Source organism: Dermacentor andersoni, chromosome 7, assembly GCF_023375885.2.
Source record: "Dermacentor andersoni chromosome 7, qqDerAnde1_hic_scaffold, whole genome shotgun sequence".
NCBI lineage: Eukaryota > Metazoa > Arthropoda > Arachnida > Ixodida > Ixodidae > Dermacentor > Dermacentor andersoni.
Window position 1 is genome coordinate 86,763,689 of NC_092820.1, and position 26,071 is coordinate 86,789,759.

Genomic DNA, 26,071 nt, shown 5'->3' on the forward strand with positions numbered 1-26,071 from the left:
CCGTGCCTAGAGACGACAAACGACAGCGCTCATTTCCGTTGAGTGTCTCCCCTTACCGCCAGTCACCGCTGACAACGAACGCATTTGACGTCACCCTCCTTACCTTTACAAAAAATCTGTTGAGGATGACAACGCCGCCTTCGACGAATATAGGTCCTCCTTTTGAAACGTTGACCAGGCTTTTTGAGGCACCTTACCCCTGTTTGTAACTTTTATAACACTTGTGATAACATGACATTTAGAGTCTGAACAGCTCGATGCAATTTCTTTGCCAACCTTTGTCGGTGAGCAGATATCCTGGGACCCTAGGCACTGCTACAAGAAGGGATCCGTATTTTTAAAAGGCTCGGTGCTAAAGCACTGAACGGGGTGAGGGATACAGAACGGAACGAAATCCCGCTACGCCTTCTTCTCTTCTTAGGTTTAAGAGAAGTGCCGTTACATTGCCCCTCACGCAGGTGAAGCCCGCTGTGCGAGTTAAGTAGACTCGCGCAGGATGTAGGGTTTTATGCTGGCGACATTCGTTATTTGAGCCCGGGCAGAACGTCATCCGATGGCGGTGAGGTGCGCTATCTTACAGGTTGTCTCGCTGAGGCAGTCGAATATGAGAAAAGGGCCGGCATAGTGTGCCAAAAGCCTTGTGCCCAGACCGCACTTCAATACTGAGGTCCACAACCAGACCAAGCCACCAGTGGCTTAAGTAACGGGGTGGCGCAGGCTGTCGTATGTTGCCTTTGATGTACTCTGCGAAGGCAGCATTTTTACTCCTATTAAATGAAATAAATCGTTCGAGAAACAACATGTGAGAGTCGACTTGTCTCAACAACTGCAGCTACTTAAAAACTATTTGGCTTATTTGGGCCCTCTAGGAGGTCAGGTTTGCAGTGTCACTGGAGGACAGCTATTCTGCAAACTCTGGTTCTACTTCTACTACGGCCAAATCATTGTGCTTGCACCTGTGCTTAGGCAGCTTATACCCTCTCAATCATGCAAGTGCGAACGACGCAGAAGAACATATTAGTATACCGGAGTAATTTGTGGAGAAAAGAGGCTGCGAGCATAGGCTTTGCTATTTGATCTTCTGTATAACGCGAGAGTTTCCTGCCGTTGAGGTGGACTTGGAAAAATGAGTGTTCATTTACATTATGTACTGAGCTTAGAAAGAAGTAAATAACAGTAAAATGTCATTGACGGCCGGCAGCAAATGGTACGCTACGGCCCGTGGCAAGAAGAACGTCTCTCCTTTTCCTATGGTTCTCTGGCTTACAACCCCTTCAGTCCGCTGGGGTCACGTCACTTTCAGCCAGTCGTCGAGCCTGTGCACGTACATCGTTTTTATCTAATTGGCGAGCCCGTACATGTGTAGCCATTTTCATCTAATCATAGGGTCCGTGCAGGTGGCGTCATGTTCGGTTCTACCCTCCGATCGCCGCATCCGTCCTGCGTTGCCTCCTCGCCTGGTCATCCTTGAACGGCCTTCCAGTGCTGGAAAGCAGCTTTTCTAGGGACGAAGGTCAACTACTTAGAAACGTGTCGATGTCCATGCACGCTCTTGAGAACTTTGGGAATCTTTTAGAATTTTATGGCTTCGTCCAGACCTTTGCAGCATGAAATGTTTCTATCGATGAAAGGTCCTCTCTATAGGGATTTTTGTACAAGTAATTTACCTAACTCCACAGGATGTTTTGGATCAGGAAACATGCTGCTCGCGATGTCATAATAATACGCTGTGCACTATCCCTTCATATATTGCCCTGATTCTTATCAGCTCAGGCTACGCTTTTGGTTAACAGTGAATTTGACCTCTGCCTCCTATTCCTACTGTTAAGTTTTCTTGAAGGGCCACAGGCTCGCGCACTAAGAATTTGATTAGGACAACTACGATGCTCATCTAAATAGGACGCGATTGCAGAGGCATCCGCCGGCCCGCTCGAGTTGATCTTCAACATGAGCCAGTGTGAGTGCATGGGAGGCTACTGCCGTCACAGAGAAATCACAGACACACACAGAATTTTTGGGGCGGTCTGTAACACCGACACCCAATGGCCACCGCGCCAGGTATACGATACAAGGGTTCCTAGCGGGGCTTCTTGGATTACGTGCATTATGGCGAAACTGCGCAGATGATGAAATGCAAGAAAAATGGACAGGTTGATGTCGTGACTATCAAATGGTTCCTAATTGGAAGCAAGATACTATTATAAAACAAAGGAGACAAACAGGCACAGCGTTGTATAGACAGTGTATTGTAGTGTCCATTTTTACATGTCCCGTCATCTGCGCTGTTTCGGCACAAAGTACACGACCTGACGCCACCCACTGAGAAACCGTAATGTCACGGCTAAATCTTCTGTCATTGGCTTTTGCACCGCATCACAGACCGGAAGTTCTGCCTTCGATGGTTGCAGAGGTGACAGTGAGGGATTAAATCGCTGTAATAACAAATAAGTAAAACGTACTGCCAGCAAGGCTCAAACAGTTCACCTTCTCCTACACTTTCTCCTACATATACGGACGCAGTTAACGTTAATATTGGGGTTGGTCTGTAACACCGACGCCTTCCGCACCAGCTTACACTGTACCTGAAATGGAAATCACGCAGGGGAGGAGGAGGAAATAAAAAAGAAGGAAGGCAGATATGTTCACCACAAATGCGTCTGGTTGGCTGCTCTACTTCGGGGGACGAAAAAGAAGTAATAGAAAGATAAGATAGTGAGAGGGAGGGAGGCGGAGGAAAGCCGCGGTAAGCTCGCGCACGCCCGCGGAGGGCTTGACCGAATCAAAGGCGTTCACAAAGGCCAGCCACCCTCAAAGAAGACCAAAGTGCCTTCATATCTTTGTGAGCTGACGAGCAATGGGGACCGTCGACATCACGCAACATTTCAGCGTACCACATAGGATATCGTCTACAGCAGCTTAGCTGACCACTATTTAAGAAGCAGTTCAATGCATACTATTAAGAAGTCTCGCAAAATTGTCAGTACTTCGTGATTCAAAAGTGGCACGGCAACTCATAAATAGGTATATTAATCAGGGAAGAGCGTATATTGCTCAAAATTGCGACATCAAGACTCCGCTTTCGGAGGTGTCTTGATCTGTGCGTACCATTGCACTACAATGAATTCCTAGCCATTTTAGAATAACAAGAAATGATCAGGCTGACCTAGAGGCCGAAATGGCATGCACTAGCCAGATATCATGAAAAAATAAACCTTTTCCTGGTATGACAGCAACACTTTCCTCTACAAGTCCATCCAAACCTCTAGGGCACGAAAACAGGAAGACTTCAACCATCGCCAAGAGTGCCTTCATGCATTTGACGCTGGTATGCGATTCTGGCTTCCTTTTCTGCTGTAGAAAGGCCAGGAAGCACTACTACATGCGGTACGGCTCGGTGGGCCGCACACTTCCCGAAGCCTTTATAAATGTGGGCAGGAATGGAGCCATGACTGTGGCGCCTTTCACACCCCCGACTCAATAGGCTACAAACACATACTTTACTCGTGCCATTCATTTACGGCCGACCATAAGTGCTGACAGTTTCGAGGTCCACGTCTTTTCCAAAGAAAAAAAAATTGAATGCGTGGGGACGAGTTGACTATGCCCCCCGCGCCATAAGATCGCTCCTGAAATTTTATAAATGAGTCTAGTATAGACGCTCGTTTCTAGGGCGTCTGTGATGTACAGCCCGCGGATAATTTGTTTCCATGTTAATATTCAGCGGGGACTTGATTACATCAGCGTGTAGTGAATCTAAAGGGCACATCCACGTATCAGACATCCCATCCGAAAGTCCTCTATACACTGCTAGATATGTGCCTGCTTGTTGCGATATAATTGACATAAAATACTGCATTATGAAACATGCCATATACGCTTTTTCAAATACAGAACGTGTATATAGTAGAACACTGTACTTAACCATACTCACGTGCCACCTACCAACCTCTTTTGTTATACTTCGCACTTTCCATTGCATTAGTAAGGAGAAGCAGGCCAGAGACGCATTCCCCAGACTGACCTCCTATCTCTTCATCAAAATTTCTTCCTACTCCATGCTTGCATAGAGTAACCTGTCGCAGCATTTCAGATGAGCTATTGAGATGTCAAGAGACGTGCAATGTGTTATTTTGACCAGCATTCTTGTGCTAAGTACCAGGTCAATATTGAAGTTAAAGCATAAACCCAAATATTTGTAGTTGCAGGATATTACCTCAGGCCAGTCTCATCCTTTTTTTTCTTCTATTGTTATATTTTCCTTCAATATTTTATCAAATTTATTTGAGAGGGAATATATATGTTCTACTTTCTACTATGCTTGCAGTGATGAAGTTAAGAAATTCGAAAGCGTTAGCTGGAATCAGCTAGACATAAAATAGGCTGATGATGATGATAATGGTGAAGAACGTAAAAACTTTATTGACTGTTTAATCCTTGTGCTACCCATTGTAAGTGGTAAAATTGGCTATGTGTTTAACTAACGCAGCTAGCGTCTGTGCCAAGGAGAAGCCTGGACCTAGTCCATTTTCCAGGAGCGGGAAGCACCACAAGAAGGCACGGTTTCACCGACGACGTTGTACGTTTCAATTTTATATATTCTATGAAAACAGTAGTAGCAAAGTCTCTGGTTCTGAGGAAATATATTAAAGCGACAGCGTTAAGGCAGAAAATCCGGCCTCTGCGCCCCGTGCCCTACGTGTAGCTTCGACGGTATTGCGAGAGAGAAATCACTCCGAACCACGAATGACCAACCACGCCGGTCCTCCGTGTAGCGCAAGGACATTACAGAATTAATTTGATTGATCATCGTTAACTGCGTCAGAAAAATTGTCAAGTACGGCTTACACGCAACCCACACAGATGATAGCGTCGGACTGCAATTTGAATATGTACAAGAAAACATAATTCTGATACACGGAAACTCAAACACAAACCCATTTTCCAGCGTTTCTACCATTCATATACCGGCACGCCCGGTTCCTCGCAAGTCCATCTAGATGGCGCTCGTGTCCGCACAACCGCGGTCCACGCAAAAGGCCGCGTTGCTACCAGATAGCTTGCCTTCGCGCATAGCGCTCCCTGCCAACGTTTCCCGTTAAACATTACGGTTACATAAGCGACAGTAGCCCGGAAACGTGAGCAGTCAGCGATTATTGAATACTATCGCGTATCCATTCTTAGTGTAAAGGTTAAGCGCCCTCCAATTTTTTTTCTATTACACAGAATGTATACGTTTTTTAGTTGAGTGGCACAGCGGGTAAGCCTTAATGATGTGTTTAATTCAGGACTCCTTGGTCATGGAAAAGGAGCTTTTTTAGTGTTGTGCCAACTTCCTTGGTTAAAATCCAGAGCAGCAACTTGATCAGTCGGGATAGGACAATAACCAAGTGTAAAGAGTATACTGTCATCACATTATTTATTTGTCTCTATAACGGAGCCGTAAGAGATACTCTAAACGTTATTATCACCCGGCGCATTTTGGCATAATCTTGGTGTGTGAACTGTGCTTATCTTGACATTTCTTCATTCCAGATCGAGACCATGACAGCGCGGAATGAGGGGACGGCAAATAAAAAAGGTATACAGAGGGCCAATGGTCATTGCTTGTTGTCACTGCCATTTTTTCCTAGCAACACAGCGGTACCTCTGCCGAATTCGCAGGGTTTCAATATTGATATCATCAGCAACCTCAGGGCTCATCAGAACGATAAGGCATAGCTATTTGATTGCTCTGCTTCTAGGAGAACACTCAGAAGTAGAGAGGAGGATTATAATGAAATTCTGATCAGATTTAAGCTCGGAAGTTTTTAACAGGGAACTACACCTCCGGTATGTCGCAGCTGTAGGAGAGAGACTAGTGTTGATGATGGAGGTATACTGGCAATGTATATATGGCTGCACTTTGGCACACCCTGCACATCTTCAAAACGCTCCAGCAAATGGAAAAAGAAAATCGTGAAACGTTATGGATCATTCATTTCTGAGGTTTTGTGGTGTGCCACATAAGAGACATCAGCTGCTGTCTTTTCTTAGCGCAATGCCGGATGATGCTTGAAATTATTCAGATAAACGTTGAAATGACTCATCGACCTTCCATGAAGGGCTGTCCTTCTGAAAATGTGAATACTAGGGTGATGACAAATCTGCCTGTATTCAAGAGTAATCTGCATTTGCAGGTTCTAACCCCAAGTCACCCTTATGCCAACGCGCACAATAAACCATTATGCTATTCTGGTTTACCCCAATTACTGAGCACCTTAAAGTTTTAGGAGAACTTTGTTGCAGCTTAAGTAAATCAACTGATTATTTATTCACTTTGTATTGAAACATCCATGGCCTAGATGTTTCGTTCAATGCTGAAAGTACCACTGCGCTGTTTCACAAGGCGCACCGGAGTGCCATAACCGAATGCCATTCCAAACATTCCAGTTCGGCAGTCAGCCCCCCACGATTGGTAAAAAACATTTTTTGGCCACCTCCCCTTCGCCTGTCTGTCACGCGACGTCACGAAAACCCTGATAGCTCCCTATATGATATGACGTGTATACACTGGTTATGCATGATTGGACTGCATGATTATGCATGATTGGACGCCTTTTCGCCATTAGCCCTCTGCTATTGGGCAAACATTTTCGGGCTGCACCCACTTCAGCTGCCTGTCAGGTGACGTCACAAAACCGCGAAAACTCACTACCTAAGTAACATGTGCGCGTTAAAGATGTATATTATGCCGAATAATATTGAATATTTTTTGGTATAGCCGCAGGCTGCCCCGTTCCAAAAGGAATAATAGATGGCTGCCGCCGATCGCTCATGCATGGCTGCTCGCTCCTGTCGTAGAGCCCGGGTTCCTTTACCTATAATAAATCTTTTCGTGTGGCCGTTTAACGTTGTTGAGCGCTTTCGGCGCGTTTAAGGCCTCGCTCTGCCAACTCTTTGTTGGTGACGATCTGCTTTAGCGGCATTTTTAACCTTCCGTAGCTGGCCACTGCGATTTTGGATCAGCTACCGCAAGCTATGCAAAGGACAGCGGGCGAATCGCAGACGCCGACACCACCGTCTTCATCCAGCTATCTATTATCAGCGCGCTGGCTCGGCCATACCGCAACCCTCTCCACTTGCGCATGCTCCTTGCCTCGTGGCAGCCAATTACGAACAAAAACCGCGCAATATAGGCAATATTATTCATTTAGAAAGCAAAGTCACCTCCAATAAACTAGGAAAGCGCTTTATTATCCTGTTCAGGCAACGCTGCAGGTCTCGGGCGGGTGCTTGCGTCGGCGGTAATGCAAATTTGACGTGAGGAGATTGGAATAAAACCACATTGCAACAGTTTTGCGTTATAGGGCCCCTGCTTACGAATATCCAGTTGAATTGCTGTTAACATATTAGCATACGCCATTTTTTATTGCCGGCTCTTTCCAGCAGTAGGAAGAAAGAAAGCTGAGCGCGGAAGTCAGCTATGACTTCTTCCCGTGCGCGCGCTAGGCCCGCAAACGCAAATGACGTGTAGTTACTACTGTTGTAATCATCGCGCGGTGACTGTACGTGTAGCTCAGTGGAGCTCGTGTGGCTCAATGTTTGGGACCTGCTGTTAGACCACTTGGAGCTGCATGTGCTGCCACCTTGTCACCACGATGCCGCCCTAAGTCTGGACCTGGAGCGGGTTGGAGGTCAGGATCACTGTCTGTGACCTTTAAGCGGTTGTTCCATTATGGTATTTTTTTTTGCACCGGTTCTTTTCACAGCCTGTGCGAGGAGCATGCTGCGGGCAGCAGTCTCTCGGGGTATTGTTTTGATGCCTCCACGTGTTCGTTATGTGTGGGGCTGGCTCATCAGGTGTCCGTCGTGGCGAGTGAAAGCAACGCCTGGCTTCTGGCTTTGAGTAACCTTCCGGACATACGAAATTTACGATCTGGGTCAAATAGATTCAGACGTATGTTGTTAGAATCAGCATGAGCACTAGGTAAAAAACTTAACAGTCACTTTCGCACACGCTAAAGAGGATAAAAGCGAGAGCCTGCGCTCTCACGACAGATTCATTACATTGCTTGGCATTTTCATTTTAGTGCGTTGTTACTTCCTATTGTTTTCTCCAACAAAATGTGGTTTTGGGTGCCCTAATTTACTCTACCCTAATTGCGCGTGGCTTAACCAATTTCCTCCTATTTTACACCAAACGTTGTGGATTCGATTCTCTATCTTCACAATCTTAATTGGAATCCAACTTCCAGGTAAGGTCGGCTCACCCATGTCTCCTTGTTCGGTCGTGGGTTCTAGTGACATAGTCAATCCCGCGTTAATTAACAGCAAAGGGTTCACGACTCTCGACCTTCATGATGTCAACCTGAATCCGACTTGGAGATTTCGACGGTTCGCCCATATCTCCGGATGAGTACGACTCCCACAACAGAACGAGGGTTTCACTCCCACCAAAGGTCACGAGTTCATAGGCTTTGAATAAATCAACCTTAAATTTCTGTGTCTCAATTCGCTTCGCTATATTTACCACCAAAGGTATCCAGTTTAACTTTCCCCCTTCATGAAGTCAATTGGAATCGAACGTGAATGTATGGCCGGTTCGCCCGTATCTCCAAGTGGGTCTGGCTCCCACTAAAGGTCGTGGATACGAGTGTCTGAATTAGTTATCTCTTCATTAAATGTACCTCAATTACATTTCACTTAACACCACAGTTCGTGGGTGGAACTCGTCCTGAAGATCATGCGCTCGAGTGCATTAATAACCTCAATCTGAATTACCTGCCTTTTAATTACAGTCGCCTTAATTACCACCAAACGTGGAGGGTTCGGCTTTCACCGTAAAACAAGGGTTCAACACTCAATTCTAGCGCCATTGAATTGTGGTGCGTTAACGCCGGATGAGTTTCGCCCCATGAGCCATCAAAGGCTTCCGCTTTAATAATTCAAGTTCTTTATGAGGCCCTTTACCAATGAGCCAGTGTAAGGTCGCGAGCAGGCAGGCCAGATTTCATCCGAGCTGCCGAATGCTTATACACATTGGTGTGAGCGATTTGAGAAATAAATTCTAAAAAAGACTTTATGAGAGCCCATGGCCTCCCGCGTTGATAGTTGCCTTGCGAATCTTATTATCTTTTTGAAGTTTCCAATCTGAAATATATTTAGACCATCTATTATGAATTCTCGCTTTTTCTATTCGCAGGGTAACATCAAAAAATTTGACGCCAAGGGAATAATTATTAACGTATGGGTACGCTGAAACTACATTCCTACAAGAGAATCCAACAAGAATGCAACGTTCCAATTAGCCCTATTAGCAGTCTTGATTCCTACAAGTGCATAAGAAGTTTGGTTAAAAAGAAAACGCCTTCTTGGTGTTGTCACACCAGTATTGTGATAGTGGTGCGATATATTAAGATAAGTGAGTGCGGAAAATAAAATGTTTTACCATCCTACATGATAACGTACCTTCTTAATGATGATCCGCGTATATTGCTAGCGTAAATCGAGGAGGCTGGATCAAATGCGTGATGCTTATCAACGGTTTCTTTAGGTGGCAGAACCAATATGCGGTGCTATCCGCAGCCGTGCTGCCCTGTAAGAGTCCTACACCACAGGGGCCCATCTTATTGGAGTGACTTGATGTAGCCCAGAGAATTTTTGTTTCGCGCCCCGGCCAGTTACAAGGTCGATTATAGTGCTTTATTCATTCTGTGGGCATGGGCAGGACATGTAATGAGGAGGGAAGATAACCGATGATCATTAAGGGTTACAGACTGGATTCCAAAAGAAGGGAAGCGAAGCAGAGGACGGCAGAAAGTTAGGTGGGCGGATGATATTAAGTAGTTTGCACGGACAACATGGCCACAATTAGTACATGACCGGGGTAGTTGGAGAAGTATGGGAGAGGCCTTTGCCCTGCAGTGGGCGTAACCAGGTTGATCATGATGATGGTGATGATATCAACCACCCCGACACTCACATTTACTTCAGTCTAATTAGGCCATTCTTAATCACCGTACTTACTGAAGTAATCGCAAATAGAATCCGGAACACCTTAGACTTCTGTCAATCGAAGTACCAGGCACGATTTCGTAAAGGCTACTCAACAATATACCATATTCGCACTATAAATCAGGTGATAGAGAAATATGCGGAATATAACCAAGCCTTATATATAGCTTTCATTGATTACGGGAAAGCGTTTGATTCAGTCGAAACCTCAGCAGTCATGGAGGCATTACGGAATCAGGGAGTAGTCGGGCCGTAAGTAAAAATACTGAAAGATATATATAGCGGCTCCACAGCCACCGTAGTCCTCCATAAAGAAAGCAACATAATCCCAATAAAGAAAGGCGTCAGGCAGGGAGATACGATCTCTCCAACGCTATTCACAGCATGTTTACAGGAGGTATTCAGAGACCTGGATTCGGAAGAATTGGGAATAACAGTTAATGGAGAATACCTTAGTAACTTGTGATACGCTGATGATATTGCCTTCCTTAGTAACTCAGGGGACCAACTGCACTGCATGCTCACTGACCTGTAGAGGCAAAGCCGAAGGGTGGGTCTAAAAATTAATCTCAGAAACCTAAAGTTATGTTTAACCGTCTTGGAAGGGAACAGCAGTTTACGCTAGGTAGCGAGGCACTGGACGTGGTAAGGGAATACACCTACTTAGGGCAGGCAGTGTCCGCGAATCCAGATAATGAGACAGAAATAACAAGATGAATAAGATTGGGCTGGGGTGCGTTTGGCAGGCATTCTCAGATCATGAACAGCAGGTTGTCATTATCCCTCAAAAGAAAAGTGTATAACAGCTGTGTCTTACGAGTACTCACCTACGGGGCAGAACCCTATAGGCTTACGAAAAGGGTTCTTCTTAATTTGAGGAAGACGCAACGTGCTATGAAAAGAAGAATGATGGGTGTAACGTTAAGAGATAAAGAAAAGAGCAGATTAGTTGAGGGAAGAAACGCGAGTTATGCATCTTATTTGAAATCAAGAAAAAGAAACGTGCATGGGCAGGACATGTGTTGAGGAAGAAAGATAACCGATGGTCATTAAGGGTGACGGACTGGATTCCCAGACAAGGGAAGCGTTGCAGGGGGAGGCAGAAATTTAGGTGGGCGGATGAGATGACGAAGTTTGCAGGGACAACATGGCCACAATTAGCAGATCACCGGGCTAGTTGGAGAAGTATGGGAGAGGCCTTTGCCCAGCCGTGCGCGTAACAAGCCTGATGATGATGATGATGATGATGAATCACCGTACTCATGATAATCACGCACCCGACTGTAAATTCTATAACACAATTTATTAGGTCATAGACCTTCGTGATGGCATTCCCGATGACCCTCTCTAACAAGCCCAAAACCAACACACCTTCGTGGCCGTTTTGCATACTGAAGTTCCGAAGGTCCTGGGTTTCCATTTCCCACGTAAGCCCCAATTTTTCTTCCAGCTCAATTATTATCCATTGGTTACAGGAACTTCCCTGAGAAATTCAGCGTCAACACTAAGATTCTTTGACCTGTGAATAAGTTTTTTATTTCTTTACATTCAATTGGAGTTTTCGCTCACAGTCAACGAACGGCCAGCGAGCGGCCAACGCACAGCCAACGCCACGATCTACGCACGACAAACTCTGACGTCGCTGCATTGTATGCGTGGTGGGGCTTTTAGTCAATCGCCTTAAACACACCAGGTGGACTGACATGGCGTGGATGCCTCCTCTGGTCCTGCGTCAACAGCGAGCGTCTAACTGTCCCACTCATTTTAAACAATAGTGTCCTCGTAACACCTTATTCATAGTCAGCCATGTTTTCCATATGTATCGCCGAGCCGCGAAAACCAGCGCTCATGTCACACGCTCACTAATGCACACAGACACTTCGCCAACCTCCCAATCAAATGGCCGCTGCTAATGCAAAACGCTCCAGAAATTACCCTTCATTCGCACCAAAAGTGCACCGTACTACCCTTCGCACAATGTCACCTACTTCTTTTTAACGGCGTAGCATTTCTTTGCGGATACTCCTGCCATATTAGAAGCAAAATTTTGGATGGCGCTTCCGCTTAGCATTCGACAGTTTACAAAGATCCCTGGCTGCTTCTCACGATTCCCGTCAATTGCAGCTTATGTAACCCTAAAGGTTACCGGTAAAAGCTGGCAGCGAACGCTATGCAAGAAAGCGAGTTTTCTGGTAGAAACGTGGGATCTTTCGTGCTTCGCGGATGCGCCGAGCTCAGCGCCATTTGCATGGTGTTGCTGCAACTAACCGAGTGAAGCGTGCTGCTCTATGAATGGTAGAAACACTGGAAAAGGGGTTTGCGTTGGAGTTTCCACCTAACAGAATTAATTTTCCTGGTATTTTGAAATTACGATTCCACGCTATCATGGCCGTAGTTTGTGTGTAAATCGTACTTCACAATTTTTCTGACGCACTTTCATTTGGGAAATTCAATTAGTTGAGTAACGGCTCTGCGTTATATGGAGGGCTTGCGTGGCTTCATATGAGTGGTTGTGAATGAATTTTCGCTCACAAGATGGCCGGTACCGCATGCTGACGCCGGATTTTCTCTGACACGGAGCCCTTAACACTCTCGCGTAAAATTCGTGAAAACTCGTGTCTGTAACCCAATAAAGCGTGATGCCTTTCCCATAGGAATGCATAAGGCTCCATAGAAAACGCATTGAGTAGGGGCTCGCCAAGTTGAATTTGGGAGTTCATCAATCCAATTTCGAGATCCTATTTCAGATTTCGGGCGCCAATATTGGGTGGGCCAATCCTAACTTGAAGGTGATGGGGGAGTGACGGTAATTGTAGGTAGGCAGTTGGGGTAGGTCAACCTGAAATTGTGTGTGCCACCTTGATATTGGTAACAGGTGAACTTAAATTTACTGCTTATAAGGCGGTCTGCAAGCTTCAATTTGAGTGGTATATGGGCATGTGCATTCATAAATTTGGGTTGATATATGGGTGGACTGACCTAAATTTGGGGTTGGACCAACTTAATATTTGTGGTCGGCCAACAGAAATTCGGAGGTGGGCCAACCTGAATTTGGGTGTGATATTGCGGTGGGCCAATCTGAGTTGGCCCACCCCCATATAACCGGTAAAGAAAAGCACGAACTTGACTCAACACAAGGAAAGAAAAGTATGAGCACTTGGCACCGAATGCCTTGGGCCATGCAACCCATAATGTTTCCGTGCCCTCGAAAGCACAACTTAGGCCCTTTACTGAGCGGACCCGAGTGCGGCAGGTGTCTTTGGTTACATGGGTGCGAGGCCGCCCGGGCTAGCGCTTCACTAAACATATCCTACACATTACCTAAGCACGTATGAACCATGTTATCCAGCGTAACCTGGCATATCGGTGGCCGAAAAGCCACACAGTTTAGCCGCAAAATCACCGCACGCTTCCGTGCATGTTGGCTTCTTGCTCAACCGACAAAATGCGGACAAAAATGCATCCGTGCGTAAAGTGTATCTTTTCAAGGCATACAAGATTGCCCGCAATCTCGAAGACCGTTGGTTTGGTTTGGTTTGGTTTTCTATCCCCCGCAAAGAAGCGCCACCATGGGCATGCAGAAGGCTAGGTGACTATTTATTTCCCTCTCGTTTAAAAGGAATGTGAGTCAATCATAACCATCATTATGAGCTTTCAACTCTTGGTCCACTGGATACTACCCTTTAGAGCGTGTTAGAGCATTGTCCGGCCAAGCACATTTTCCAGCGCGTAAGACAATTGAAATGAGATGAACAGACAATGGCACGACAGAAAAGATGGAGCGCTTGACCTGCACTGTACCTCTTCAGTATAGCCATTTTCTCTACACCCGTTCTCGTTCTTCTTACGTGCATTTCTGGAACATTAATTTCTCTTAATTCCAACTAGTCCACATCTGTGCTATAATTGTTCATGCAGCCAAGATACCACCAGTGCAAGAAACGCGTTTTGGCCTTGCAATATCCGACCACCCTGACGTGATGCCAAACACGAAAAATTGCCTCCAGAATTGGCCAGTAGTGGGCACCGCCCTATCTCGAGGGGTCAAAGGTCATTCAAAAGCTTCCCAAATGTACCGCCGGTGATACCATGCTTTGTTGACTGAACTTGATGGTTCGCAGAACGGGAACAAAACCCCTAGATCAAAGGCACCTGCCGCTTTGTCCTCTTCATTAGCACCGTAAAATGCATTCGTTAAGTACAACTAAGTAGTGCAATTAAAGTTAGTACTTAATGAAAGCCTTTCGCGCTCGTTTTCTTTTCCGATACTTGTATTCATTAATTTTTGCGCTAGCGTTTTTCGTCCACCGCCAAGTTGTACTACACAGGTGACCTAGAAGCTTCCCAGCTCCATAACGTCGTGACGCCACACTTCAACGCGCGTTTGGCTTTTGATAAACCATTAAGATTAAACTGTGTGCAACAATGCCATTTCTTGCGGCCGTAGCCAAATTGGTAAATCATCGCGCTTGTGTGCTGAAGTACCAATGTTCGAAGCCAAACGTTGGACACAGTTCCGTAATGTGATAAGCATATTTTGGATACTTTCCGCACTTTCTGATATTGTTCGAAGTATCGGCATTAGTCTGAATCAGTTTTCCCCGCCAGCTATGTTTGCTGTGTAGCCGAAGGCCTAATTGCTATATCATTGTGCTCCTGTGAAGAGGAAGCTGGGCTCAAAACCAACAATGGGACAGACTTCGCTGACTGGGTAAATGGCATTGTGTACATGGCATACTTCAACGAGCTTCTTCGGCGCTATTTTGGGTCTTCGGTACGTAAGCTGGGCTGCGCCGCTCCTCACTATACCTCTTTGATGCCTATGTGTGTCACTGGCTAGGTGCCATAAGGTAACAGCGTTCTTCAATAACCATTTTTCACACCAAACTGGGCCACTGTTTATGTAGCGCAGGATACCTTCCCCAAACGGGTGGCGTCTTGGCTTTGCGGCGGCACCACTAGATGGCTCATTTTGGCCACAGCGAAAAGTGACAGAGAAACAGGGCTGCATGAATCTGCTGCATCTCGTACATGAAGCGTCGCTGTGGTAGCGATCCGGTGTAGCTGGATATTGCATGAATTCCAATTGATTTAACGGCAACATTTAATGCGAGTTGGGATCAGCTGGATTTATATTCCGGAGTGCGACAGCCTTTCCTCGGCGAGAGATTTGTCCGTGGCGGACCAACCGGTCCCGCCGAAACGACACCATGGCAGAGAAAGTTTCGCTTTAGGAGGTTCATTTCTCAGCATGTTCATTGAGACAACACTACTCTCAAAATGCAACTGAAACACTTGTGAGGCGTGATATCACGTGTGGCGCCGCCTCGTTCTATCTTATTAGGTTGTGAATAGACTGCGAATGTCACAACTACAGTGTAAAGAGCTTCTTACTTTTTGTGTGCCTATACAGCACGGCATCACCAGGGTAGTTGGAGAAGTATCTGAGAAGCCTTTGCCTTGCAGTGAGCGTAGCCAGGCACATGATTATTATTATTATTATTAATAATAACATTATTATTATTATGATACAACACGGACTCCACTAAGCTAATGCCACCAATGGTGCTTGCATTGAAAAGCGAATGTTCTCGCAATCGGCAGGCTATGATGTGTAGTCGCCAGTCAAGAGGCGTGAGCCTCGCGGTGTCCCTTTTTCTTCGCAGAAAACCATTATCTCACCATTGAGATGGTGCGACGCTAGAGGATATCGCAGTATTTAACGTACGTTCGTTTGTGCAACCAGCACGTGCAGTAACAGCAATCAAGGCTGTTTTCATTCTTGTTTATGAGATACCTATACCCCAGTGCGAACTTCAGAGCATGTGCTGTGAGAGTACTGTTACGCTCTCTACTTGCAGCTTTTCGCGCATTCGCGCATCATCTTAAAATAAGGCGCAACTACAAAATGGGCTCAACCTTCGCACACCTGCTTTAAGGCCACGTGTTCAGGCTGCGTTCTCAGGCATTCACAGGTATTTTTTTTTGTCTTCCGCGAGTGCATTAGTGGAATTCGATGGTTTTTCTGTCCGCAGGCCCGCGTTATAACAAGGTTGTTTTTTGGTAATTGCCTTACACGTAGTTGTGCAGTTGTAGAAGTGTGAGGACCACCACGTGGTCCTTGCACATAGTAGTCATAAGTCTGAGTATTGTCAGCCCCTCTGCTTCTCATATAGCTCAAATGACTATGCGTGCACTGCTAACATTTTAGAGGTTTGTTAGAAAACAAGCCTTGGGCTCGGCAGACAAATTGCGTCATAAAGTATCTCCACTTCCCAGGCGAATATTCCGAATTCAAGCGAATATTCCGAATAGCAACCAATAGTTTAACTATTTTAGAATAAGATTGGAGGTTTGTTAGCATATGTGGTTCAAGAAACTTCTCTCAAATACAAATATCCTAACAAAACTGTTGTCGCCATAACGGGCATGCAAAACCTGATGTCCCGCGAAGCTCTTGACACAAGCACTACAACTGCTGAGGGGCGTATTCAAATGCTTTATTGCTTTAGCGTAGTGACAGTAATGGTAATTTAGAGTAATGTTAATTTTGACAACGCGCCGCAGCTGGTCGCACGGCCATTTCTTTTTTTCCTTTGCCACTCCTCGTGTTCACGCTGCTCCGGGGGAGTCCTAACTATGCGTTAACTAACCATAGCGGTGCCACAACAAGAGCCAAATCAGTGGCGACGATGGTTCTTTTATGGAGAACAGGCTTGTGACGTGACTTCCCACTTCGGAAGCTGCCATCGCCGCGGCAGCTTCTGCCACAGTAATCTTTACTGGGAAACGTATGTGGGGAGGGCTACGTACTTCGCATTGTTATCAGGAGCGCCTTTGCAACAAATATGTAGATCCGATGCCTGTTTTGAAGTTGTTCTACATTGACAGGACTTGTTTTTTGTATTTTGTATGCGCGATTCCAAAGAATAAATAGACATCTCGTTTACACTGGCTGAGCGCTTGAAGCGTGTTTCGTCTCTACCAGGGGTCGGCCCGTTTTTCCACTATCTTAAAACATTATGTGGTTTTAGATGCCAAAACCACTTCCTGATTATGAGGCACGCCGTAGTGGAGGGCCCCGGCAATTTCGACCACCTTGGTTTCACGAGGGTTGCAATGTGGGCTCGTTCGTAATGCATCTTCAAGAGGAGTACGGTAGCGCGATTGAAAGACGGGACAAAAGAAGACACATAGGGACACACACAGCGCTAACTTCCAACAATGTTATTATCGAAATCCAGGTCTTACTTATACACTCAGCCGACATGAGTCACAGCCACGTGAACAGATTAACAATCAGAGCGATACATTTTGTGATATGTTAAGCCATGCGCGAAGGTTTCTGTTCTCCTTCAGAGAGAGCCAATGATGGTTTGCTGATACATGAATCCCTTAGAGCATCAATCCGCTCGGCTTCTATTATAAGGCTAGTCAGTTCGCACTTATTTCTACCGGTAATGATTGTTGATTCGAAGAGAGGGGAGTACTTATGTTGCTTACAATGAAGGGAGTGCATGAAGGGAGGCTGAGTGTATAAGTACGACTTGGTTTTCGATAATAACATTGTTAGAAGTTAGCGCTGTGTGTGTCCCTATGTGTCTTCTTTTGTCCCGTCTTTTAGTCGCGCTACCGTACTGCCCTTGAAGACACCTTGGGTTCTTTACCGTGCACCTAAATCTAAAATTAAATTAAAATTCAATTATGGGGTTTTACGTGCCAAAACCACTTTCTGATTATGAGACACGCCGTAGTGAAGGGCTCCGGAAATTTCGACCACCTGGGGTTCTTTAACGTGCACCTAAATCTATGTGCACGGGTCTTTTCGCATTACGCACCCGTCTTAATGCGGCAGCCATGGTCGGGATTCGATCCCGCAACCTCGTGCTCAATAGCCCTGAGCAATGGGCACTGAGCAAGCATTGCGGAAGACAGTACCTTCGTGGTCCGTCCATACTTTTCCACGGACGACGATACGAAAAATGCTGACCAACTAAGGTTAGAAGCTTCGCTCTAGAAGGTCTACTCCTGCCATTAAAAATATATTATCATATTTTCATGCGTACAGAAAACTAAATTCTTCGAAGCAGACTTGAGCCAGCACGGACGTCATTGCGAGCCGCTATAGAGGCGCTGCTGTGTTTTCTAAGAAACAATTAATTTGGCGGTAAATGGAGGATGTGCCCTTTGTAACACTGCATGTCGCATTGGGTCACTGACATTTCTTGTCCTCATGGCGCGCTATCAGTGATCTTGTGATAGCGCCCACATAGACAGTTCTACAATATTTGCTGTGTTCTTCTTTCCAGCCATTTCTGTATGAGTTTTCACATTCCCAAATAAACGATATACTCACCATAAATAGAAACTATCTGTAATGTCGGCACTGTTAAACAGGGAACCTTGGCAACTTTCCGCACAACGATTTTAAGCGTTAAGAAGGACACTGCTACGTAGATTTATGAAAAACAGAGTACGACAATAAGCAATAAAAGGCTGTCTCTAAGGAACCGCATTACGTTTTGCTTTCTTAAAATTACAATACATGGCCTTGCATTACATTGGGGATATGTATGGAATTTTCCATTTAATTTACGGTAATATTATTGATCTCGCTTGTTTGCTGTGTGATAGTTAATAGTATGAGTTGCATTTTCATGTTAATTTGGCTGACTTTATAACAGGCATTCCCAAGCCACAGTCCTGTATCCAGTGCGAAATTTAGCTATTTGTATTCGTTCATTTTGTTGTTTATTTAACGCTCATCTTCTTTCTTTTTTGGGGGGGGGGGGGGGGCAGCTCATATTCTGCAGATAATGTGTCCGTAAAACTCCGATCTTTTTTATAATTAGTGGACGTGTCTGATTTATAATTTTTCCATTTCATAAATAACGATGCCCGTTTTATAATTTGCATAATTTTTACATTTTGTATTGAGACGCTCCTGATTCTGCTGCTTCAACCAACGGCAGCAATGGGAGCCCCATCGACCACAGATGCGCAGCAGATATGGTTTCTGAATATCGACGGTGCAACTCGTGAATCAACCATCAACCTATTGGCCTTGGGAATCATCTCTGGCGGCACCGGAACTGCCTCAGCCCTTCCCCCAGAAGTCCTCAATGCGCCTCCAGCGTCAGCACCTGTGCCTGGTATAAAGCTGGCCTGCAACGGGTGGCTCGGCAGTGGGCACGGCAGCAGCGTCAGAATGCCGCCTAACAATCCGCTCCTATTTTGTATCCTGATGAGAAAACATTTTGGGAATTGCTTCCGCAGTAATGATGTATTCCTTATCTTGCCGCCGTGCCCACGGCTCCTGTGCGACTTGGTTGGCAATTCCTGCGCTTCTGTGTGGTACTTGATCCTTCTGGGTGGCGATGTCGAGTCCAACCCGGGACCCACACTTGAAGAACTGGCCGCGCAACTGAAGCTTATCGGGGGGGAAATAAAAAATAGCTGAGCAGAGACGAATGAAAAACTCAATGAGCTTGATAAAAAAACCAGAGAAAATTGCTAGCCTTGAGACTAAAGCGCCTGACTGTGTCAGCAGAGTAGCTGAACTTGAATGTAGTATGGAAATTATCGCCAAAGAACTAGATGCCCTTGAAAATTGAAGCCGCCGTTCTAAACTGATAGTATATGGTTTCGAGGAACAAGAAAACGAGTCGACTCAAGTACTCGAAACATCTGTAGTTAAGGAAATTTTTGAGGATGTACTTGCCATAACGATATTGGGAGTCGAACGCATTCACCGTCTTGGTAGGGCAAAGCAGGGCGATGAGCAAAAAACCAGGCCTATCATAATGAAGCTTGTTGACTACCAAGACAAAGCCAACATTATGAAAAACTGCTCAAAATTGAAAGGCTCCACAATTTCGGCAGGTGAGGATTTTTCCCAGCCTATCCAAGAAATTAGAACGAAGCTGTGGGCTCACACGAAAGAAAATCGTGATCGACAGGAAGAAGTACGCCTTGTGTATGATAAGGTTAAAGGTATAGGGAAGGCTCTTTTGTTGGGACAAAAGCAGCAATAAAATGATAGTAGTAACAACAAACGCCAAGCAAAAGGAAATGAAAAAAGATGTACCAAGCGAACAATGTATCCCGAGAAGCCGAAGTCAGCAACAATAATCAACATAAATGCTCGCAGTCTCGTTAACGAAGTAGATCAGCTACAAGCAATACTCCTGGCACATGCAGCTGATTCCGTCAGTATCACGGAAACGTGCCGGCATTCCGGTATTTCTGATAAGGAAGATGTACCCCCAGGATATGCGATAGTGCGCAAAGACAGGGAATCACGTGTTGGGGGTTTCGCGCTTCTTTTTAAGGAAAGGATCCACTTTTCTACTATGCCCGATGTAAAATATACTGAAGGTCTGTGGTGCAACGTCCATCTTCATGATACGACCGCGAAAGTGGGTGTTTTGTACAAGCCCCGGAATTCTGAAAGTGTGTGCCTTGAATCTTTACTTGACTATATGCAATCGCACGTGCATGGGGGCTCGATTGTACTTTCTGGTGATTTTAACCTTCTCGAGATTGTGTGGTGTTCCCTTGTCCCTGAAACAAAACTCAAAGCATCCTACTGGACATTAAGCTTGGCCTCAATCTTGATCAGCCTGTTTCTGCCCCAACTCATGTACAGGGAACGTCATCCTCAATCTTGGACCTTGTCTTTGTCAGTAAGAGTCTTCCTATAAACGAATAGCCAGTAGACATACTTGATGGACTATCAGATCACAAAATGGTCTTATGCTCATTGCCATTCACTAGCCCACCTACATTACGTGGCCAATTAAAGCAAATACCCGCCTCTAACAAAGCCAATGATGACGCTATAATGACGTACCTTGCACACGAGTACCCTGAATTTCATGATTTTTTTACCGATGAACGGTATAGTATCGATGTGGTTTGGCTAACATTCAAGTTTCATGTCATGCATTGTATGCGTAATTTCGTCCCAACTGTGTACAAACCAACTCACAAATGCAATCCGTGGATCACGCGTGAAATAACTCATACTAAACGTAAAATTAAGAGGTTACGAAAAACTAGGAAGCAACGGAATGTTTCAGGCTACCGTTCTCAAGTAAATTCCCTTACTAAATTACTTAAGGAACAAGTGCGTAACGCTAAAGAGAAATTCTGTGGCTCTACATTGCACAAGTTTATTAAGAACGCACCTCACAAATTCTGTCAGTATATGAATGCAAACCTGACTAATCCAGCTTCACCAGATGCGCTAGATCAGGCTAGAGCCCATGATTTTAGCGACTATTTTCGTTCGGTTTTCACAACTGATAATGGTACTGCGAAAATAAATCCTGTCTTTTACAATCAGGATAATCGATTGCTAGGCACGCCTACTTTATCGGAGGCCGGTATCCTTTCACTCCTATTAGAAATCAATGAAAATAAGAGTAGCGGTTCAGACGCATTTCCCAACAGCTTTTTGAAACGGTATGCGGAGCCAGTCAGCAAGTATGTTTATCTCATATATTCCAAATCTTTGAAAGACTGTTGCCTTCCTGCTGAATGAAAAATTGCTGAAATTACTCCCGTACTCAAATCAGGTTGTGCAGCGTCTCCTTCTAATTACCGGCCTATTTCTATCACTTGCACTTGCAGCAAAATTGTAGAACACATTGTATTAAAATTTTTTGGAAGTTTTATTGAGTCGAACAACGTCCGCCCCATGAATCAGCATGTCCTTATATCTGGATTATCCACTTTTACACAGCTTGTCGAAACACTGCATGACCTGGCCCTCGGAATTAATGAGCGCATTCAAACTGACGTCATTTTTCTCGATTTGTCGAAGCCTTTTGTCCGCGTCTCGCACACTAAACTACTCCTTAAACTTAATTAGATATTATGTGATGGCTCACTTTACCAATGCATTAAAAATTTCTTAACTGGCCGCTACCAATTTGTACATTACCGCTCTCACTCCTTCAATCTTGCTCCAGTGTTATCAGGCGTTCCCCGGCGATGTGTATTAGCGCCAGTTTTGTTTTTAATATTTATAAATGACATAACTAACTATGCTGACGTGAAACTCAGGCTCTTTGCTGATGACTGCATGCTCTATAGTGAAGTACGACACCGCGATGACCAGGTGAAATGAAATAATGCCTTAAATCAAAAATCTCAGTGGTGTGTAGATTCGCAAATGACAACTAACATTGATAAAACCGTTTTTATGTCCATTGCAAATAAAGCGTCTAAGCTTGATTTTCCATACCATTTTAACGATGTGCCACATCGTAGTGTAAACCAGTGTAAAGACCTTTGTCTCATTATATCGTCTAATCCCAGCTGGAAAGAGCACGTGCGTCAAGTGTCAAATAAAGCATTAAACAAACTGTTTTTCATTAAGCGGGCCTTGTCATATTCTACACATAAAACAAAGCTTCTTGCATACGTCACTTTTGTCCACCCAGTCTTAGAATACGCCAATACTGTGTGGTTCCCTCACACTGCGAACGATATTGCCATTTTCGAAAGGGTGCAGCGGAAAGCGGTACGTTTTATCTTTAACAGATACGGACGCGTTGACTCGCCTACGGCTCTGTTACAGCGAGGTGGTCTAGCTACCCTTGAAAGTCGCGCAAAGCTATTTCAGCTCCAAAATTTGTATGCCAACTATTGCATAAATCATTCCGTCTAAGCCCTGGCTCTTACATGAAATTTCGTGATACTAGTCAGGCCAGAAGACGCCATGCATGGGAACTTGTACAATATACATTTATTATTAATACGTTGCGCTATTCTTTCTTCCCACACTCAATTCTTGAATGAAATACACCGGATGTAGTCGCAAAACAGCAGCAACACTAGCAAAGTTTATGGATTTAATTGCGCATGATGTATCAGCCTAAAAGTTGTCAATATATGTAACTAATTGCTTACGCCATCCAATCCATCCCGATTTAGTTTGGGATAGAAAAGCACTTGCCCGCACTTTTTGTTCTCTACATTTTGTATTTGAATGGTACCTTCTACCCTGCATTTGTCTTCTAGTTTTCCTGCTGGTTGATGTACATTGGCTTCATTGTGTGTATCTTTATGTATGAATGTACTACTGCTATCCTTGATTAGTCTACAATCATTGTGTGATCTTTCTTTATAGAGTGTTTTAGTAGTGTTCATTGATGCGACTTATTGATCACCCCTGTAATAATCCCCATGGGCGACTGACAGTATTCTATAAATAATTAAATGAATAAATAATACCTTTTTGTAAAAAGCTGCGATCGCGTCGATGTAAAAATGCTTGTAAAAATGTCTTTTAAAAGATGATCATTTATTTTGCAATTTTCCCAAACAAATGTTTAATTTTCATCTTTTGTTTTTCGTCACGATATGTTACGAGACAGTGTTCACTGAATGATACTGGTTGAATTAATACCTGCTATGCAACCGCGTGTGGCTTTGACCTTGAAAATGGCTAAAGCGTAGTCACACACACACAACATTCACAGACGTCTGCCAAACAATGCTGACTGATGAGAGTATATAAGGAAAGAACACTGACATGCCTAAAAGGGTCGAGCCTGTTTAATGTTTGGCATGGATACGCAATTAGAGTCACCAATGATAATTACAAATATTTCCGTAGCACATTAGGTACTGATAATTTCAAAAATGTACATTAGGCACCAACTGCAATAAAGTATTATAACATCACAAAGAATGAAACGGCCGGAATTACATGCGGTGAATTCTTTTAGAACTGCACCCTATGTCCTAGGTATCATGAAAGCATTCCCTGCCGACTTACACACGGCGCCAAGTAAACACTGAAACTGGAAAACATATGTGATACGAGTAAAATACTGTCGTACGAGTAACCATTCCGTTTAAAATATTTTCCCTGTAGAAAAACAACAAAAGTTATTTTGTTGTTTATTCTTTCATTCTTCGTGGCCCCTATCAACCAGCGATTCCGGTGCAAGACTTAGCAAGACTCTGTAGAGCAGCTTTTATATCGTGCAGGATCGCGGTGCTCATTTAAACGCGGCGGTTTCATCCGCGTGTATTTATTGCGTGTTTGTTCAAAGTGTAGCGTATACTTTGCTACAAATGTTGCTCGACATAGCCCACGACATTCATTGGCGAAAGGTGTGGGTGCAGGTTTTTTTGTTAACCTTCCACTTCACGCTGCGGCATCCGACGCGCCCTGTCTCGTCGTGACGGTAAGTGCGGAAAGCTCCGCGAAGAAACGTCGCGCTGCGTTCGTTCACTCTTCGTAACAAAGTCTCTGACTGTCGGACGGGAAGCAAAATTAGTAAGTCGAGTGTTTTCTAAATTATAACTTTTCCATACTAATACTTGGTGTTACACGGAATTCCTAATGATTCTGCGGAAAGCTTTCGCATATGTTGCTGTACATTACGACTGTGTGCTGCAGCCATAGTATTTCTCATCTACTGAGAGATAGGTCTTGCTTGGTCAATTTTGTTGGCCGCATTATTCAAGACGAATAAAAGTGAAGTTGCTTTTAATATGTGTGTGGCACTGTCATTTATTTCCATCCTATTCGCTTACTTTACGAAGGAACCTACTGGAGCACTTGCCGTCAATAACGGCCTAATTATGTTCATATTAGGAGAAACATCACTCCTATAGTTTCGTGACATGCTGGCGCTTCGCCTGAGGTGAGTCCCAAGCACGCATCCGCCTCGATCGAAAAATAACTGCTGGCGTAGCGGTCGAAATGACGGACGCTAACGAAATAAAAACATTCGCGCCAAGCAGCATAAGATCTTGACGTCACGGCCATTTCCGGTTTTAAAGCCACTTTTTGTATATTATTTTTTGTTTGCTGTTAGTTCTTCCCCTTTACTAAGATGGTGACGCATGTAACAAGTCGCCATTTTCTTGACATGTAGGCGTCTATGGAAGCTTCGCTGCCAGTTTACACATGCCTTGTGTTCAGGCTCCGTTGTCAAGCTTCAGCAATGATTTTTTTTTCTGTCCTTCGAGTGCATTAGTGCAATTCGGTGGTGTTTATGCCACTGAGTTTCAAAGTTGTTTCTTTGTATTTGATTTACACGTAGTTGCGTAGATGTAGAAGTTGTACCTTGTGGTCCTCGCACATCATCTGCTCACACTTTATTCGTCTGAGGGTTGGCGGGCTGCCAAGCCTCACAGAACGGCTCTGTGATTCTACTCTAGCTGAAATGACCATCTATACACGGCTAGAATTTTAGGGGTTTCCTTGAAAACACTCCTTAGTCTAAGAAGAGAAAATGCATCATAATCAAAGTATGTACACTTGTCAGGCAAATAGTCGGGATTTTCGAATACGAACCCGTAATTTAACGATTTTAGAATAATATTGGAGTCATATTAGCGCATGTCGCTCACGAGACGTCGTGAAATACACATGTTAAAAAACATTTACTCTTCATACCGGCCCTACAAAACTGCATGTCCAACGAAGCTGTGGGAAACCACCACTACAACAGCTGAGGGGGTATTCAATTTTTTATTGCTTTAGCGTAATAGCAGTAATGATAATTTAGTAATTTGGTAATTTAGTAATTCCATAAAGGAATCCTCATCAAGCATACCCTTAAGTGAACTCGCATCTGTACAAAATCATGCCGCTCGTTCCCTTCACACCTCATATTCCTTTACTGCTAGCACTTCCTCCTCGAAAATTTATCGGCATTATCCCTCTTATCGCTCCGTCGTCGCATTGCCAGTCTATCTTTAATTCACAAATGCTTTCATAGCCCTATGCGCCTCGGACCTTATATCCTTCTCCCTACACGCATATCTCACCCTACCAGTCATCAGCTACAGGTTGACGTCCATTATCACACCACTGCCACGTTTGCAAATTCTTTTTTTTTTCCTCGCGCAGCTGCAGATATGAACAGCCTTCCTAATGACGTTTCTGTAAGCGTGTGCTCATCGCAATGCGTTGAAAATGTAATAAACCTCCTGTTATTATTTTTATGTATTTCTATTCTTGCCACGCCTTATGTAACACCCCATTTATAGATGCCTTTAGGGTAATAGAATGAAATAAAATGAAATGAAGTTTTGACAGCACGCCGCC

At 44.5% G+C, this 26,071-nt stretch overlaps 1 protein-coding gene across 4 annotated transcripts in view; it reads left to right on the forward strand.

Annotated features, from left to right (window-relative positions):
• The window catches only part of LOC126534143 (tabkunin 2-like), a 107,901-nt gene extending 83,393 nt beyond the window's left edge, over positions 1–24,508 (forward strand). For 3 of the 4 annotated variants that reach the window (XR_008613236.2, XM_072289255.1, XM_072289253.1), the window contains exons 5-7: positions 4,487–4,576; positions 5,533–5,578; positions 9,182–9,434. Coding sequence is in view for 3 of the 4 variants with exons in the window: in XM_072289255.1 (XP_072145356.1) it covers positions 4,487–4,576; positions 5,533–5,558 (116 nt within the window). In the remaining variant the exon portion in view is untranslated. Of the gene's footprint in view, positions 1–4,486; positions 4,577–5,532; positions 5,579–9,181; positions 9,435–18,931 lie in introns of those variants that run through there. The other variant, XM_072289254.1, reaches the window with a different exon arrangement.
• Positions 24,509–26,071: the final 1,563 nt, after the last annotated feature.